At 39.1% G+C, this 19,092-nt stretch overlaps 1 protein-coding gene and 1 pseudogene across 2 annotated transcripts in view; one reads left to right on the forward strand and one right to left on the reverse strand.

The window, feature by feature from the left end:
- Positions 1-4,895: 4,895 nt before the first annotated feature.
- On the reverse strand, positions 4,896-15,341 carry LOC311619734 (elongation factor 1-beta-like; annotated as a pseudogene). The gene is made up of 3 exons: positions 15,263-15,341; positions 5,114-5,642; positions 4,896-4,920 (listed from the first exon to the last, which is right to left on the reverse strand). The product of its transcript is annotated as an elongation factor 1-beta-like (transcript).
- Positions 15,342-18,464: 3,123 nt separating this feature from the next.
- The window catches only part of CCNT1 (cyclin T1), a 51,931-nt gene continuing 51,303 nt past the window's right edge, over positions 18,465-19,092 (forward strand). The window contains exon 1 of the mRNA XM_084877396.1: positions 18,465-18,702. Coding sequence (XP_084733522.1) covers positions 18,545-18,702 — 158 coding nt within the window. The 5' untranslated portion in view covers positions 18,465-18,544. The remainder of the gene's footprint in view (positions 18,703-19,092) is intronic.

A 19,092-nucleotide genomic window follows, 5' to 3' on the forward strand; every position in this document is an offset into this window, starting at 1 on the left:
GGAACTTACATATTATGATTTATAATTTTTCTTTCAATCATCTATTGTAGAATTTGATGTGCTAGGTCTTAGAAGTATTAAACACATTATTTTAGTTAATTTCCACAGCAGATCTATGATAAAGGCATTATTATGTCATCTGTACATAAGGAAATGGAAGCACTCTAAATTTACTTACTGTGACTTAGCCTCTGAATCTGAACAACTTTGGATACCTGATAAAACTGAGTTTCTTAAGTTGACGATAGACCAAAGTATGCTTCCCACACCCAGTTTCCCTCTTTGGTTTTTCTATTTTGGTTCTTTATCAGGGAAAAAAAGAAAAGGAGGCAGGGACTGGCAGAATATTTAGTTACATGTAGTGACTCACCTCTATGAGTTTTCATTATGACTATAATAAAGGAAAGCTTGAGTGGGCTTTTTTTGAGTTGAATGTTAATAAACTCACACCTACTGAAATAAAAGAACCTATCTTCAAAGAAAAATTGTGAATTCAAAATATCATTATAGTAAGAATGTTAAGAATGTCTGTATTAACAGGTTCATTTTATGGTTGCTGTTAAAGCCCTAGGTGGAGCTAGGTGAGAGTGTGGTTGGTTTGAGCACAGAGAACGGGTTGAAGTGCTAGCACTGGTGGACAAAAAAGGGTCAAACCACTTGAGTAATTGTATTAACAAGGTGAAATCAGCCAGACAGAGAGTGGGGCCAGGGAATCATTTCAAGACAAGCATCCTGCAAGATTATTTGGGTTGTATAACTAAGGGTGAGTGTAGAATTAGGAAATGTGTGTTCCTTTAACTTATGAATGTAGAAATTGAGTAGATGAATGTAGAAATTAGAAAGATGGGTAAAATATATGTGGCCTTGATAGGAGTCAAATAAAATGCTGTCTTTTATTCATAATTTCCCCACCCTCCTTGTGAATTTCTCAAACCAGTTCTGAAGTAATAGAAAGATATGAGACATTTCCCATTGTGGTGTTTCTCATTTCTATTGAATGGAATGTTCAGGTGAAAGTCTCAATGACATAGTTGCAACCAAATTTCACAGAAGGTAGCCAACTTGTTTGGCTGTCTTTGTGGAAAGGATAGTATGATCAGAAATATTGTTCTAAGGTAATGGGATGATGAGCAGAGTGCATAGATACTTCAGGTGTGCACAATGAAATGGCATGTCAGAAGTGGGAGATGAGTTCCAGGCATCTGGCTGGGATGCAGTAAAAGCAATGCATCAAAGCGGGAGGTGGAGGGAGAAACCAAGATGGCGGCATAGGTAAACACCTAAACTGCTGTCTCAAACAACAATTTCAAAACTACAACTAAAAAACAAAACGGACATCATCCAGATCCACAGGAAGGCTGGTTGAGTGTAAATTCTACAACTAGAAGGAAAGAGAAAAGCACTCTGAGACTCAGAGGAGCTTTAGAAGGCAGAGATATGGAAGTGCACACGTGGAGAAGGCTGGCAATTGAGTACATAACTGGTTTTCTCAATCAGGAGGGAGACATAAGTTCCCGGCTGCTCTGAACTCCAGTTCCAGACAAGACTCTGGGGACCCAGACTCATACGGAGAGAAATTGAACTGTCAGGAAAGAGAAAAGCACACTGAGACTCAGAGGAACTGCAAAAGGCAGAAGTTCAGAGACGCAAGTGTGGAGAGGACTGGCAACTGAGTATGCGGCTGGCTTTCTCAACCGGGAGGGAAACAAAAGCTCCTGACTGCTCTGAACTCCAGTTCCAGGTGAGACTCTGGGGATCCAGACTCGTTTGGGGAGAAACTGGACTGTCTGGCAGCAGGCAAAACTCAAAGGCAGCCTTTTCTCAGAGGTGCTTGCAGCAATTACCAAGGGACACTGAGAACCAGGGGCCTCTTAGGGCAGGGCTGACAGGAAGCCATTGCTGTCTGCTCCACCCTGAGACTCCGCCCCATCCAAGCTGAGCACAGAGGCTTTTGCAAATCTTATCTCATAAGGGTGTCTCCAGCACAGAAGTTCTCCCAGTGCAGACAAAGCTGATCCTCACAGCCAATTGGCCTGGAGGTCAATTCCTCCCAGTGATACCAACAACAATCAAGGCTTAACTACAACAAGACTGTACACACAGTCCACAAAGGGGTGCACCAGGAGTGTCCATCTCAGGTAACTGGGGAGGCTGAGCCACTGGGCCCTATAGGACACCTAGCACACAAAGCTAGTCTATCAACTCAGGGAAGCAGCCAAAATGCAGAGGCAAAGAAACAGGTCACAAATGAAAGAAATGGAGGAAAGCAAAGACTGGATATAGAGTTCAAAACCACGGTAATAAGGTTTTTCAAGAATGTTCTATAATAGGCAGATAAATTTAGTGAGACCCTCGAGGATATGAAAAAGGACCAACTAGAAATTAAGCATACACTGATTGAAATAAAGAATAATATACAGAGGTCCAACAGCAGACTAGAGGATTACAAGAATCAAGTCAAAGATTTGAAATACAAAAAGGCAAAAAACACCCAACAGGAAAAGGAAAAAGAAAAAAAACATATGAAGATAGTGTAAGAAGCCTCTGGCACTACTTCAACATCCGAATTATGGGGGTGCCAGAGAGCAAGATACTGAAAACCTATTTGAAGAAATAATGACAGAAAACTTTCCCCCACCTGGCAAAATAAATATACTTACAAATCCAGGAAGCACACAGAACCCCAAACAAAAGGTATCCAAAGAGGATCACACCAATACACATCATAATTAAAATGCCAAGAGCAAAAAACAAAGAGAGAATATTAAAAGCAGCAAGAGAAAAACAGTTACCTACAAGGGAGCACCCATACGATTGTCAGCTGATTTCTAAACAGAAACTATGCAGGCCAGATGGGAATGGCAAGAAATATTCAAAGTAATGAATAGCAAGAACCTACAACCAAGATTACTCTACCCAGCAAAGCTATCATTCAGAATTGAAGGTCAGATAAAGAGCTTCACAGGTAAGAAAAAGCTAAAGGAGTTCATCACCACCAAACCAGAATTATATAAAATACTGAAAAGTATTCTTTAAGAAGAGGAAGAAGAAAAAAATAAAGATAAAAATTATGAACAACAAATATGTATCTGTCAACAAGTGAATCTAAAACCCAAGGGAATAAAAAAATCTGATGAACAGTATTAACTGGTGAATATAATAGAATCAGAGGTATAGAAAGGGAGTGGACTGACAATTTTTGGAGGGGAAGGGAGTGGGGAATGCAGGAAGAGACTGGATAAAAATCATACACCTATGGATGAGGACAGTTTGGAGGTGTGGATAAGGGCAAAGGGTGAGGTGGGAACCGGGTGGAAGGGAGATAAGGGGGGGGGGAGGAGAGGAAAAAGTATAATCTGAACAATAAAGATTCATTTAAAAAAATAAATGTGAAGAAAAAGAAAAATAGAGGCCAGAATAAACTCAGAGGAAAAAGGACCCAGAAGAAAAAGAGCTAATGCAGGGAACAGAACAGAACATTAAATAATGTATAATAACCCCGAATAAAAGAGAGGTTATGGCCAAAACCACTTTGGCTCAATGGATAGAGCGTCGGCTTAGGGACTGAAAGGTCCCGGGTTCGATTCCGGTCAAGGGCATGTACCTTGGTTGCAGACATATCCCCAGTAGGGGGTGTGCAAGAGGCAGCTGATCGATGACTCCCTCTCATTGATGTTTCTAACTCTCTATCTCTCTCCCTTCCTCTCTGTACAAAATCAATAAAATATATTTTTTTAAAAAAGGGAGAAAGAGAGAGAGAGAGGTTATACAAAGGGAAAACCAGAGGATCAAAATTTGCCATTGGAAATACTATAGTAACCCAAAACGAAGTGTTCTGATATAAAAGTGTGGTGGTTTCACATATGTCCACAGTTTGCTATTTCCTTTCTTCAAGAAATAGAGCTTATTTCCCCTCACCTTGAGTGTGGACTGGTAGTGATTCTCTTCTAACAAATAGAAAAAAGTAGAAGTGACAGTCACTGTAGAGTCTAGGTCATAAAAAGGCACTGTGTCTTCCTTTTCCCTCTATCTCAGATCACCTGCTCTGAGGAAAAACTCAGAGCATGTGAGAACAACACTCATGCAGCTTATGGAGAGGCCCATATGGTGAGAAACTGAGGTGTTTTCAATAGTCAGAGATGAACTAAGGCTTCAGCCACCAGATGACTGCAGCCCCGGCTGGGCATGCTGCCCACAACCGCACTGAAGAAAGATCCAGATCCACACCTAGCTAAGCAGCTCCCAGATTCCTGATTCACAGAGACTGTGAGGTAATAAATGTTTGTTGTTTTAAGCCTCTATGTTTTAGGGTAATTTGTTACACAGCAATAGACAATGGAAGGTTGGACGATAGAATTGAAGACTCTCCCACAGTAAAAAATTTAAAAACAAAGAAAATATAAAGAAAAATGAATAGTAAGTTAAAGGATCAGTTCAGGAAGTTTTATAGTTGACAAATGGAATTTCCAAAAAGAGAGAAGAGAGAAAATAGAGAATAAGTTAATTAAAAAAATAAAAATTCTCAGAAATGGGCACAAATTTCCAGATTGAGAAAGCTCATGGATTATCTACCATAATGAATAAAAAAAGACCTACAGCAAGTTCCATCATTATGAAATTTCAGAAAACTAGGAAACAAAAAACTGAAAGCTTCCAGAGACCCCAACCAGTGTGACTCAGAGTTTGAGTGTTGACCTTTGAACCAAGAGGTCACAGTTCGATTCTGGTCAGGGCACATGCCTGGATTTCGGGGTCCATCCCCAGTTTGGGGCATGCAGAAGGCAGCTGATCAATATTTATCTCTCATCGTTGATGTTTCTATCTCCCTTTCCCTCTCCCTTCCTTTCTGAAATCAACAAAAATATATTTTTAAAAAGCTTCCAGAGTGAAGTAAGTCACATAAAGGAATCCAACTGGAAGCTAGAAGGCAATCAAGACACACCTTCTAAATTCTCAGATAATTATTTTCAACCTAGAATTACATGTCCAGAAAACTGACAGTAAAGTGTGAGGGTAGTATAAAACCATTCTGGACTCAAAAATATACCTCCTACACATTTTTTTTGTTTTGTTTTTAAAAAAATCTTTCAAGCTTTTATTTAAGGGTGGTGACCCATGGTTGAAAGCAGCCATGCCCATGGACTGCACATAGTCCTCAAAAGTAGTGATTCACTTCTCCAGCATGTTTGTTCCATCTTTATCGTCTTCTACTACACACTATATTTGAAGTTTTAAAATTCAATACCCACTGGAACCAGTTTAGAAGAGTCCCAGATCAAGCTATCTGCTGGAATGCTTCTAACACATTCCTCTAATTTTGCCATATCCATCTCATCATCCCAAGGTTTCACATCTAATAAGATGGAAGACGGCAAGTGTTTTTTTTTGTTTTTGTTTTTGTTTTTTAATTTATTTGACTCATAAGTGCAGTGTTTTTTGTTTTTTTTTAAATTTATTTGACTCAAACTGTCAAGGTGTTCTATTAGCTTCTTCGCTTTCCTCCTACTCATCGGATCCAAAGAGATCAATGTCATCATCATCTTTACTATTTGTAGCTCCAGGTCCTGTGGTGTTTGCCACATTAGCAGGGCCATAATTGCCCAGAGCTTTCTTCACTCCTGGTAGGGTGATCTTTCCTTTTCCTAAGATTTTATGTGATGATATCCTCCTACACCAAGCATGTCAAACTCGTGGCCCTTCGGCTGCAGGCAGCCCACAATGAATATTTCTCTGGTCCAACCAATATAATAGATGTAAGAAACGTTTTAATAAAAAATTTGTAACTTAATTTTTATAATATCCTTTTATATATAATTATTAATAACGAATTACAACGTTCACTAATGACCGATTACTATAATCGTGCTGCATTCATTTCCCTTACGCACCTTACGTGCAGGTGCACCATTTCTCTCCACTAATACTAGCAGCAAATATTTTAGCAGCAGGTTACCACATCATTAGTCTTGTACTGACTTGTTTGATGTGCAAAACAGGACATATTTCGCTTTTGGAGAACAAGAAAAATAGGTTTATTTGTATAATGCTTATTAATTTGTGCAGTTATTCAGTGTCTGGTAAGTTGATGTTCAAGAAAAAATATTTTTATCAAAATGTTCTAATATTTTATGTTAACAATTACTCAATTATTTCTGCCCTTTGTATTCAGCATGTCTCTATCTAAATAAACCTACGTTTCTAGAAAATTGAAGCTTTTGGGTTTTTTGCAGCCCACATAAACTTAAACTTTGTTTATTTGACCCATGTTAGCCTTTGAGTTTGACATGCTTGTCCTACACATTCTTAGAAAGCAATTTGAAAATATATACCAGGAAAGAAAGGGAATAAACTAAGCAAGAAAACATGGGTTCTAGGAAACAGGAAATAAATCCTTAGAGGCAAAAGCAAGCTTCAGAACAAGAGCTATGCACCAGGCTTAAAGAGTGAACAGTTTAGACTAGAGTGTGAGAGAGGCAGTTTGGGAAAAAATAGAATTGATAGATTACTGTTGTGTTTTGAGTGACTGGAAAAAGTGTCTCTGGGCATTTGGCAGAGCCATTGAAATATTTTTTTTGGGGGGGGGAGGGAAAGAAACAACAGTTACATGGAGAACCAAGCAAATGAAAAAAATAGTGATGATTCTTAATTCTAGGGATAAACAAAAAGTTGACATTATATGGCTTAGTAGTGAACAATATTTACATATTTATAAGACCAAAAAACTATTGATTTAAACTTGTATTAAATATTCTATTGCTGCATCACAAAATTAGTGGTTTAAAACAACATCCATTTATTATCTCACAGTTCTATAAGTTGGAAGTCTAGACAGGCTTGACTGGGTTCTGTGCTTAGTTAATCTCACAAATCTGAAAGGCTGGAGTAAGATCGTATATGGAGGTTCTAAAGAAGAGTCCATTTTCAGGCTCATTCAGATTGTTGGCAGAAATCAGTTTCTTGGAGTTATAGGACTAAGGCCTTGCTGGCTGTCAGCCAGGCTACTCTCAGCTTCTCAATGCCACCCATAATTCTTGGCATGTGGCCCCCTCCATCTTCAAAGCCAGCAATGATATGCCAAATCCCACTTGTGCTTCCAATCTCTGAATTCCTCTTTTGCTGTTACCGTGTTTCCCCGAAAATAAGACATCTTCCAAAAATAAGACCTACTTACAGGTTTCCTTCTGAGTGAAGTATAAGGCATCCCCCTGAAAATAAGGCCCCCCCAGGCTCTGTCTCAGAATGCTATTGCTAAACATGAGAGATTTGGTCCACTGATTCTGAAAGAAATGGAGTCACAAGAAATTCATCAGGAAATTCAGGAATTGGATTGTTATGATGATGTTCCAGAAGATGATGACATGATTGTCATTGAATAAATGAGTAAATTCTTGATACTGCAGGATTCACAGTTTGTCTGGTTTGTGTTGACAACTACCGTACTACCATACCGTATACAGGTAATAAATTTCCTTTATTTTAATTTAACAATAAATTTGTACCATACTCTTCTTCATGGAAAAATAAGACATCTCCTGAAAATAATACCTAGCGCATCTTTGGGAGCAAAAATTCATATAAGACACTGTCTTATTTTCAGGGAAACAGGGTAGCTAGGAAAAACACTGCTTTTAAAAGGGTGTGTGTGATTAAATTAGGCTCACTCAGATAATTTCCCTTTCTCCATATGAAATAACTATCACCAAAGTGTTATCCAAACTCAGAGATTCTACTCAAACTCAAAGGGAAGGGAATTAATTATACAAGGGGAGTTTCATTGCAGGCCATTCTTAAAATTTTGCCTACCACAAACCTAAGACTGACATAATTATACTGGACAAACTAGGGTGGAAAAGGGGAAGAGCAAGGTATAGTATAAAACAGCTAAATTCTCATCCTACTGGCCCTGACCGGTTTGGCTCAGTGGAAAGAGCATCAGCCTGAGGACTGAAAGGTCCCAGGTTCGATTCTGGTCAAAGGCATGTACCTTGGTTTTGGGCACATCCCCAGTAGGAGGTGTGCAGGAGGCAGCTGATGGATGTTTCTCTCTCATTGATCTTTCTAACTCTCTATCCCTCTCCCTTCCTCTCTGTAAAAAATCAATAAAATATATATTTTAAAAAATTCTCTCCCAGCTGGTGTGGCTTAGTGGTTGAGCATCAGTGTATGAAACAGGAGATCATGGTTCGATTCTGGGTCAGGGCACATGCCTGCGTTGTGGGCTCGATAGGGTTGTGGGCTTGATCCTCAGTGTGGATGTGCAGGAAGCAGCAGATTAATAATTCTCTCTCATCATTAAAGTTTTTCTCCCTCTCCCTTCCTCTCTAAAATAAATATATATTTAAAAAAAAGAAAATTCTCGCCGAAACGGGTTTGGCTCAGTGGTAGAGAATCGGTCTGCGGTCTGCGGACTGGAAGGTCCCAGGTTCAATTCCGGTCAGGGGCATGTACGTTGTTTGGGGCACATCCCCGGTAGGGGGTGTGCAAGAGGCAGCTGGTCGATGTTTCTCTCTCATCGACGTTTCCAGCTCTCTATCTCTCTCCCTTCCTCTTTGTAAAAAAAAAAAAAGAAAAAAGAAAAAAATCAATAAAATATATATTAAAAAAAATTCTCAACTGTCTTAAATAGGAAGGCAACATATAATAACCAAAAATGGATAAATCAATATATGCATGTAAACTTTTTCTTTAGAAGTAGGAAGGTAAGTAACAAAGAAACAATAACTGAACATGACTATCTCTGAAGAGTGGAGATGAGAGGGTTAAGCAGGAAACTTGTTTTTCATTATAAGCCTTTTTTAGCACTATTCTTCATATTTAATACTTTGAAAAAAGTAAATAACTATTAGATATATCTGTTGATTAGACATGAGGGGGACAACTAAAAGATTTGAGAAAAATCATTAAAAAATAAGTTTGCTTTGCAAATCTACTTTCTTTTTATTATTTTCTATTTTAGACAGAGGGAGATAGAAACATCAATTTTTTGTGCCACTTATTTGTGTATTTATTGGTTGCTTCTTGTATGTACCCTGACTGGGATCAAACCCGCAACCTTGGCATATTTGGATGATTCTCTAACCAATAGAGCTACTTAGTCAGATCCACTTTTGAATCTACTTTAAATAAACCCAAATGGAAATTGTAGATGATGCATTAAAGGGGGGAAATCATCAAGAGACACATTTTTTTCTTCTCCCCCCCCCCTTTTTTTAACATATAGACAGAGAATCACTTACTTTTTTATTATTATAACTATAAATGTTCCATTCTAGTTAGCAGACATCCTTTCATCTTTTATCTATTGAGCTAAGGGCTAGACATCTGTTAACTGCATTATCTCAATTAAACCTAATACAATATTAGGAGGTTGATACTTTATCTCATTTTATTTATTTATTTATTTATTTATTTATTTTTAAATAGCTATGCTGAATATTTTATTGAACTGTAACTTTTCTTTTTAAAAAAAATATATTTTATTGATTTTGTACAGAGAGGAAGGGAGAGAGATAGAGTTAGAAACATCTATGAGAGAGAGTCATGGATCAGCTGCCTCTTTGCACACCCCCTACTGGGGATATGCCCGCAACCAAGGTACATGCCCTTGACCGGAATCGAACCCGGGAGCCTTCAGTCCCCAAGCCGACGCTCTATCCATTGAGCCAAACCGGTTTTGGCTAAACTGTAACTTTTCTAGCCCTGGCCATTGTGGCTCAGCTGGTTGGGCATTGTGTTCAATTGTGGGTTGCCATGTTCAACTTTCCTTATCTCGTTTTACAAAGAAACAAAAAGACATGGAGAAGTTAAGAGTAACTTGTCAAGATTATTAGCTCACAAGAGATGAGATTGGAATTGGAACTTAAACATGCTGACCCTGAGGTCATTTTGTTAATCACCTATATGGCCAATCTTGATCAGCAGTAAACATCAAGAACAAATGTGCTGGGTAAATTTGTTCCTGACTGCAAACAGACCTCTAGTCTCCAAATATATATATTTTAATTGATTTTTTACAGAGAGGAAAGGAGAGGGATAGAGATTCAGAAACATCACTGAGAGAGAAACATCCATCAGCTGCCTTCTGCACATCCCCTACTAGGGATGTGTCCGAAACCAAGGTACATGTGCCTGACTGGAATCGAACCTGGGACCCTTGAGTCTGCAGGCCAATGCTCTATCCATTGAGCCAAACCTGTCGGCTCCAAATATTTTTTTATACTACACATCACCAGTATACTATTTTCATAGCCACTAATTCATATGTAAAACCCTAATAATGACAATTATTATAGAAGTTGGCTAGTGTATCTCTGTAATTTTCATTTTTAACGTGTTATCTAATGCTTTTATTTTTGCTTCAACATTTTTTCTTGGCCAATAATTTATTGTTTTTGTTAAATCAAGAGAAAAATGTATTAAATGAGGCTATTACAAGTATATCGCTTATAGAGAAAAAAAATCATGATTCTTGTGTTTTTCATTAATTATAATGGCAAATATAGGTTCCTTCTGTATATTAAAATTGATTTTCCTCTCCATTTTTAATATGTTTTCCAATTCTTTATTAAGGTATTACATACGTCTCCTTTCCCCCCCCCCTCATTGCTCTTCCCTCCTTTCCTACCCCCCCCCCACACACACACACACATGCCCTCACTCCTCTTGTGTCTGTGTCCATTGGTTATGTTTATATGCATGCATACAAGCCTTTTGGTTGATCTCTACCTCCTCTTCCCCTCCCCTGCCTTCCCTATGAGGTTTGACTGTCTGTTCGATGTTTCTCTGAACACATTTTCAAGGAAAAGGAATTGGCACTGTATAAAAAATTGGTGAATATTAAAGTGAAACTAAAATATATAAGGAATGTACCTTTTTTTGAATCCCTAATTTACAATGTAATCTTCCTTTAAATTAACTATTTGTTTAAGATTCTACTGTAATTACAATTTTCCAATGTACTCTTCCTTTAAATTAACTAACCAACTATTTGTCTGATAAGATTCTACTGTAACATTCAACTTTCATTATATAGCACTTATTAATTGATCCAAGCATGCTAGCTTGATGTCTAGTGGCTGGTTTATACCAGGGATTCCTACTTGGTGGTTAGGAGTTTATGGTATTGATTAGGTTAGCCACACTCCAGGGTCCGATGGGACACATTAATTTCAAGATGCCTCCTAGAAAAATGGGATCCATGGTAGCCGGTTGCCTTGTCAAATAGTGATTTCACTAAATTCTTGTCCTGGAAATGAAACTACCTAGTTTTATTTGAAGAAATAAAATATAATTGACCTGCTAGCATTGCATTTCCACCAATAATTCAAGCAAAGTTTAAGTTTTAAGTACAGAAAACAAAATCAAATTATTGTTTTGGTACCTGCATAAAAGAGATAGATCACACAGTAATAATGATTCAGTAGTGGATATGCATATGTGTGTGTGTGGTTTTTTTTTAAAATGTTAGAAGGAACTAACCCAGTTACTTTTTTTCTGGGCTTGCAGAACACTACCGTGAAGTTGTAGAATGTTGTAACTCTCTTGGGAAGTTGCCCAGGGGCTCTAGGAGAAGGTTATAGGTGTTGACTCCATAAAGAAGTCCTTAAGGCAGCAATTCTGGCTGAAAGTTACCACTCAGCTCCAGTGAATGGTGGCTCCTGACACTCTTGGGAACCACCTGTTGTGGAACAGAGAATAAGTAACTATAGGTAAAACCAACCTGATATTTGAACTTCAGAGTTTAGAGATTAATAGATTTTCATAGAAAGGCTGACTATCAATCATTTGTACAGTGGTCTGCCCACAGCAAAAGACTTGTGTTGTCTCCATATATAACTGTCTAAAAATGAGCACAGGGCCCGGCTGGTGTGGTTGAGTGGTTGAGTGTTGATCTGTGAATCAGGAGGTCACAGTTCGATTCAAATAAATACAAATATGTATTTATTAAACCTCTATTATGTATGAGGCACAGCTAGGCATTGTGAATATAGTACAAATCTGATAAGTACATGGTCAGAGCACATGCCTGGGTTGTGGGATCAATTCCCAGTGGGGGAATCTTCAGGAGGCAGTCAGCCAATGATTCTCTCATCATTGATGTTTCTATCTATCCCTCCTCCTTTCTTTCTGAAATTAATAGAAATATTTAAAAAATGAGCACAGGCATAGGTGTTTGACAATTTGGAATCAAATTCTGGCTCTATCACTGTGACCTTGGGTAAGTTAACTTCTATCACTGTGACCTTGGGTAAATAAGTTAACCTCTTTGAGTCTGTTTCCTTATTGATAAAAGAATAGTAACATCTACTTCACAGGAATGTTGACAGTATTAAATGAAATTATGCACATATAGAGTTCTCAGTACAATGCCTGGAACACAGTACATGCTAAAGTTATTTTTAAGTGCCTGAATCAACATAATTAGGAATTATAATTTAGCAAGTAGACCTCCTCTAACCAAATCTTGAGAGATAACCAGAGGGTATAAAATTGAAGGGGGTGAGGGAACCAAGTGGAGGCTAAGGGGAGGCAAATTTGATGTCCAGTCTTCCCTCTACATTTTAGGCCAACAGGCTAGTCAAGCCTCCTGCCACTGGAATGAAAAATTTGGGTAAGCAGATGATATCAGGATGCTTCCCTATCACCCCACAGGGGACTCCAGTTTTTATAAAGTGAGATCTTTCCGGCTAGCCTACAAAGTAATTCATCAGTAGTGAGACCCAGACCTTTTTGGAACTTGGTCTTGTCCACCAGTGTTTAAGTGGCTATCTGGGTAGGAAAATCCCAGGCTTGAAGCTTAATTATCTCATGGTGAGAAGTCCTTCTAGTAGGGGCAGGCAGGAAAGGCCTGCTCTTGGCCTGGAACAAGGGAAATTTGTTTCTCTGAGAGAGGATGAAAAGGTTATTTGGAGACAATAATAGCCCCATGGGATAATGTTGGGACTCAAATGGTTGGGGGCAAGTGAGGAGGGCTGGTGTAGAGCTCTTAAGGGATTCCTGGAGCCCATAAGTGGGATCCTTTGTAGAAGTCTTACCTGAAACTGGATATGTAAAACAGTTTCAATGATGGAATTAGAAAGAGGGCTGAGAGTGTCCAATGAAGATCAACCCTTCACAGTCTTAACTTGTGCTTTATACTTTTCCGGTAATCCCCATCACTTACCTCAACATTACTTTTGCTTTAGTACTTGCCTATATTTAATTTCCTTCATGTGCTATTTGGCCCAGAAAAGCCTTCTCCACTTCTGTGCTTTCAAACAAGTCACCTTTTAAGATCTTAATTGTCACATCTCCTTTAAAGCTTCCCCTAACTTGTTTTGGTTAGTTATTCTATATTATTTATTCATTCGTTCACCCTACAAATATGTATTTATTAAACCTCTATTATGTATAAGGCACTGCTAGGCATTGTGAATATAGTACAAATCTGATAAGTATTCACTGCCAACTAAAAATCCTTCCAGGTTTCCCTCTAAAATTAAAATGCTTAGCATGCTTATATGTATAGCTGTGGACAAGGGCAATAGGGTGGTGAAGACTTGGGGGTGGGTGAGTAGAGACTGGGAGGAGGGGGATAAATGTGAGACATCTGCAATACTATCAATAATTTTATATCTACGGCTGAAACCGGTTTGGCTCAGTGGATAGAGCATCAGCCTGTGGACTGAAAGGTCCCAGGTTCGATTCTGGTCAAGGGTATGTACCTTGGTTGTGGGCACATCCCCAGTGGGGGGTGTGCAAGAGGCAGCTGGTCGATGATTCTATTTCATTGATATTTCTAACTCTCTATCCCTCTCTCTTCCTCTTTGTAAAAAATCAATAAAAAATATTAAAAAAAAATAATTTTATTTATCTACTTAATAAAAGAGTAACATGCTAATTGACTGTACCTTTGAGATGCCCACCAGCCAATCAGGAGCAAGTATGCAAATTAACCATGGCGACAACCCAGGCATTCGGCACTGCCCCCAGCCACTCTGGGCCTCTGGGCAGCATGGGAAGGCAGAAAGGTGGCTCTGGGCCAGAGTGGAAAGGCAGTTCCAGCCAGAGTGAAGGTGGTGCCAGCAGCCAGGGGAAGGAAGGCCCATTCTTGCATGAATCTTCATGCATCGGGCCTCTAGTGTGTGTGTGTGTGTGTGTATATATCATATATATATGCTGATATAGACACTGAGTGGCCAGGTTATTATGATCTTTGAACACATGGCCACTCAGTATAAATATATATATATATATATATATATATATATATATATACACACACACACACACACACACACACACACACACACACATGGATACACAGACACACACACACACACAGAGGCCTGGTGCATGAATTCGTGCATGGGTGGGGTCTGGCCAGGGAGAGAGGACATGGGAGGTTGGCCAGTCTGCCTGCTGGTCAAACTCCTGGTTGAAGGGACAATTTGCATATTAGCCTTTTATTATATAGGATATACATTGAGTGGCCAGATTATTATGCGTTCAGAGATAATAATCTGGCCACTCAGTGTATATATACACACACATACATATATCTGTATATGTATGTATATTTAAAGGGGAAAAATGCTTAGCATGACTAACATAATCTTTAATTATCTGGCCCCTGCCTAGTTTTCAGGCCTGCTCCCCAGCATTTGTTTATTTTACCACCTATCTGTACCCAAGGACTTGAGTGCTCACTTAATTTGGCTCTTTCTCTCTCAAGTTTGTTCCTTTGTCTGTGCTATATTCCCTTCTTGTCTACTTAACTCCAATCATCCTTTAACACTCATTTCTGGAAGCATTTTGTGTATGAGGTCTTCTCTAAAGTATCCCCCTATTCTCCCTTGAATTCCAACTGTATCAGATACTACCTCTTTTGTGTCTACATAGCATTCCATATTTAATTTAATCTCATACAATATTGCACATTTTTTGTTTGCATACCTATTTTCATTTGCTAGTCAACCACTTTATGGCAGAGACCTTATTCTATCTATCTTTGTAACCCCAGTCACCAAGATAAAGCCTGGCATAAAGTTGGTGCTTAAATGTTGGCTAAATGAGCAAATGAATACATTTATTTGAACAAATTTGGTATCTTAAAAAAAGGCTATTAAATGACAGAAGTGGGACATGAATGGATACTCTGCCTACTCCATTATTTTTTACTAGTGTAATTGTTGATGTTGGGGGATAAATCTCTAACCCAAGGTAGGAAAAGTAAATGGCTAAGAAGTGGACCTTCTAATCCTTTACTGTATATTCCCCTTACTTGTTTCTTCAGTTGTGTCCCTTTTCTTGTGCTGAAAGGAATTTTGATATCCAAGTAGATACAAGTTGAAGAAGGCCATCTTAGCTCTTCCCTGTTCTCTTCTGGAATGTCCAGGCTGGAGCACCAAACTGTTTGGCAATCATGGCAATGTTCTGAAGAATTATGATGACTGACATTCCTTTTGTCTAAAGAGGCACATGGTTTAATGGGTTCACAGTGGAACTGGAGTTGGCTACAGAACTTCAGGAAAATGGAGTAATCAAGTGGCAGTTATCTTTTTATTTGCTCCTAGTTTTATTATACTGTAAGCTTCAGAAGGCAATGAGTAGAAAGAGCACTGACCTGGGCTCAAATCTTAGTTTCACTATATTCTAAGCACCTGACTTTGAATATAGTAATTCTGTGTTTGTTTGTTTTTTAACTTAAAAAAAAATGGAGATGGTATCTATTTCATGGAGGTATGAGAGTTAAATGAGATAATAATGTATGCAAATTTCCTTAGCAGGATGTTCAGCATATAATGGAACCTTAGCAAACAGTATTTAAATCTGAAGATGGTACATCCAATAAGTCTTCATTTCAGGCAGTGCTGTGCCAGTTCATATTTACTTTTGAGAACCACTTGCTAAACTTTCAGGAATTTAAAAAAAATATGTTTTTATTGATTTCAGAGAGAGGACAGGAGTGGGAGAGACATAGAAACATCAAGGATGAGAGGGAATCATTGATCAGCTGCCTCCTGCGTATCCCCCACTAGGGATGTAACCCACAATGCAGATATGTGCCCTGACCAGGAATCAAACTGTGACCTCTTGGTTCTATAAACTGTGATGCTCAAGCACTGAGCCACAATGGCCAGCCAAGCAATTTTTTGAGCTGATTTTTGAACAACTATTATTCTAAAAATTACAATAATTACATTAAAAATGTAAAAGTAGTAAATACTAAAAAACATTTCTCTTACATTTTATTATTTCCTTTGTTCCTGAGGTTATTTACAACTATTCTATCTAGATATTCTCTCTATTTTTCTTTTCAACTTGGAAAGTTTCTATCAGCATATCTTCAAATTCACTGATTCTTTCCTTGATTGTGATCAATCTACCAAGTCCATCAAAGGCATTCTTCATTTCTGTTAGTGCTTTTGATTTCTAGCACTTGCTTTTGATTCTTACAGAGTTTCCACCTTTTTGCCTACATTACTCATCTGTTTTTGTACATGTGAACTTTTCCCTTTAGAGGCCTTAACATATTAATCCTGGTTATTTGTTATATAACCTGATATAATTTACATCTTTCTGAACCTCAATTTCTCTGGAATAAAACCGAGCTAAAGCTTACTATAGGCAGTATATGGCAGACAGGGCCTGAAATGGAAGGAAATAATTCTGAGAATGAACTAAATTTAATGCATTGGAACAGCTATATCTAGAAATAAACAAAACTCAAAGTATTATTGTAATTGAGTGAAAACTAGTTCTGCGTTGCTACATGACAGCCAATGAGTTACAGGAATTGATGCAAGGAAAGTGACTTTATTCAGAAAGCCAGCAAGCAGAGAAGATAGCAGATGAGTGTTCTAAAGAACCATCTTGAGAAAGTACAGAGTTTATACTTCTTTTATGTCAGGGGAAGGGAGGAACAGCAGAGGTGTGAGGATAGGAGGTGACTAATGACTGCAGCCATCTGGACATCAGCAAGGATCCAAAGGGGAACCTTCAAACTCAGTCAGGAAGTTCCTATAATTCATTATTTTTGTACACACTTTCCTTATATTTTTGGGGAGGTACCTTTGAGCAGGGAGGTTGTTTCAGTAATTTCTCGGATGTATGTTAGATTCCTCTAATGATTAGCATATCTATCTTCAGAACTAAGCAGAAGTAGCTAAAATGACATGTCAGGTCGAAGCAAGATGGAATCAGAAAAACTGATTATTTTGTTCTATTACATTATGAAAGATAAATGATTCTACTCTTACTCACACTTAATCAAGGTAAACTGAGTGTTCCAGAAAAGCAAGACTACAGTTTGCTAAAATGCAAAAAACAATTAGACTTATTTTTAAAATCTACCGTTATAAGCTGTACATTGTAGGGTCAACTACTTAATCTCCCTGACTCTCAGATTCTTTATTGTAGGGTATTGTGAACATTTATTTCACATTTATTAACTACTAGAGCCAGTACTGTATTAGGTAGGTGCTAGGGATACAACCTCGGTATCAATATAATCTGATAACAACAATAACATCTATTGAATGTCTTCTGTGTCAGCTGCTATTGTTTTTAACTCATTACATCTTCATTTAAGATTCTTCTTACAATCTAATACGTAGGTATTTTTTATAATCTACATTTGTATAAGAGGTACAGAGAAGTATCCTGCCCTGGATCAAAGAGCCATCAAGCATTGGAGCAGGAATTTACAAATTTTTGCATGCGCAGGGTGGTGGTAAAGCTCCCCACACTGAAGGCGCAGTTTTAGTTCACCTTCGCAAAAAAGTAATTAAAATATTACCATCTGTTGGGGTTGTGCCCATTAAATTAAATAGTAAATTAAGAGTCAGTATTGTGCCTGAAACGTATTAAGCACTCAATTAATGTTATTAATTTCACTTTATTCCTTTAAGTTGGATCACTGTGGAGAAGCTAGGAATGCATTCAAGGCTTTAGCTTCTCAAATGCGAAATCTACATTATCAATAATGTGAGAGCTTCTAGTGGCTTCACGTCACGATATATGTACGATAGGGCCATTACGATTACTTTTTTACAGTTTTTGTCAGTCTCACCTATTTTTCTCTGTCAAGTTCTCCATCTGCCCCATTTTATATCGCCACCTCCGGCCACAAACGAAATTCTCCCAGAAGCCGCCGAGCGGCGCGTGGGCGGGCGCCTAATCCCGCCACAAACATTGCCTCACCCTCTCGCGCAGGGCGCGAATGTTCAGCCTAGTTCTCGCGAGAGGGGACGTGGCTTTGAACGAAAACTTTTAACCTCACCCTACCTCCAAGAGTCACGTGACGGGCACTCGCGTCCCTCAACCCAAGGTCTTTCCTGCTCGCCTATTGGCTATTTATTTGGCTACTGGCTGTCGCGTGATCCATTACGGAAGTAGACCCTTCAACTATCCTCCTCAGCGGAAGCGTGTCACAACCTACCCGCCCACCCTTAGCGGAAGTTCGTCACGGCGCAGTTTCCTCCGCACAGCGGATGTGTGTCGCCGCTTAAGTGACGCTGGGAAGCGCTTGCAGCCTTCGCCGCTGCCTTCTGGTAGAAGCACTATGGAGGAAGAGAGGAAGAACAACAAACGGTGGTATTTTACTCGAGAACAGCTGGAAAATAGCCCATCCCGTCGCTTTGGGCTGGACCCAGATAAAGAACTTTCTTATCGTCAGCAGGCGGCCAATCTGCTCCAGGACATGGGCCAACGTCTTTACGTGTATCCTTGCGGCCTAGGCCTTCGGTCTTGGAATCAGTCCCGCCTTGCTCTCGCGTCCAGGCCGCAGGCTCTCTGAGGGGACGGAAGTGGGGAAGAGGGTGGGCAGAGCCTGGATGTCGGGTGGGAGAGACTGCGGTGGGGCCGGCTAAAAGTTCAGTGTTCGCGCGAGGGAGGCGAGGCGGAATTAATTTCCCGCTCGCTCACCGGTGCCACCAACCTTGCCGGTAATTCGTATGCTTCCCGGCTTTATGTTTTAAGCGGTCGTTCTTAATATTAGGCCATTTTCAGTGTGTTAATGATCGTCTGTTCTGGTGACTTTGAGATTATGCTTTTCTGCTATGTCCTAGTCCCTAGTGGAGGATTTAGCGTTGATGACTGCGTCTTGAGTTT

The sequence above is a fragment of the Pipistrellus hanaki genome (assembly GCF_964339955.1).
Source record: "Pipistrellus hanaki genome assembly, chromosome: 3".
Classification (NCBI taxonomy): Eukaryota; Metazoa; Chordata; class Mammalia; order Chiroptera; family Vespertilionidae; genus Pipistrellus; species Pipistrellus hanaki.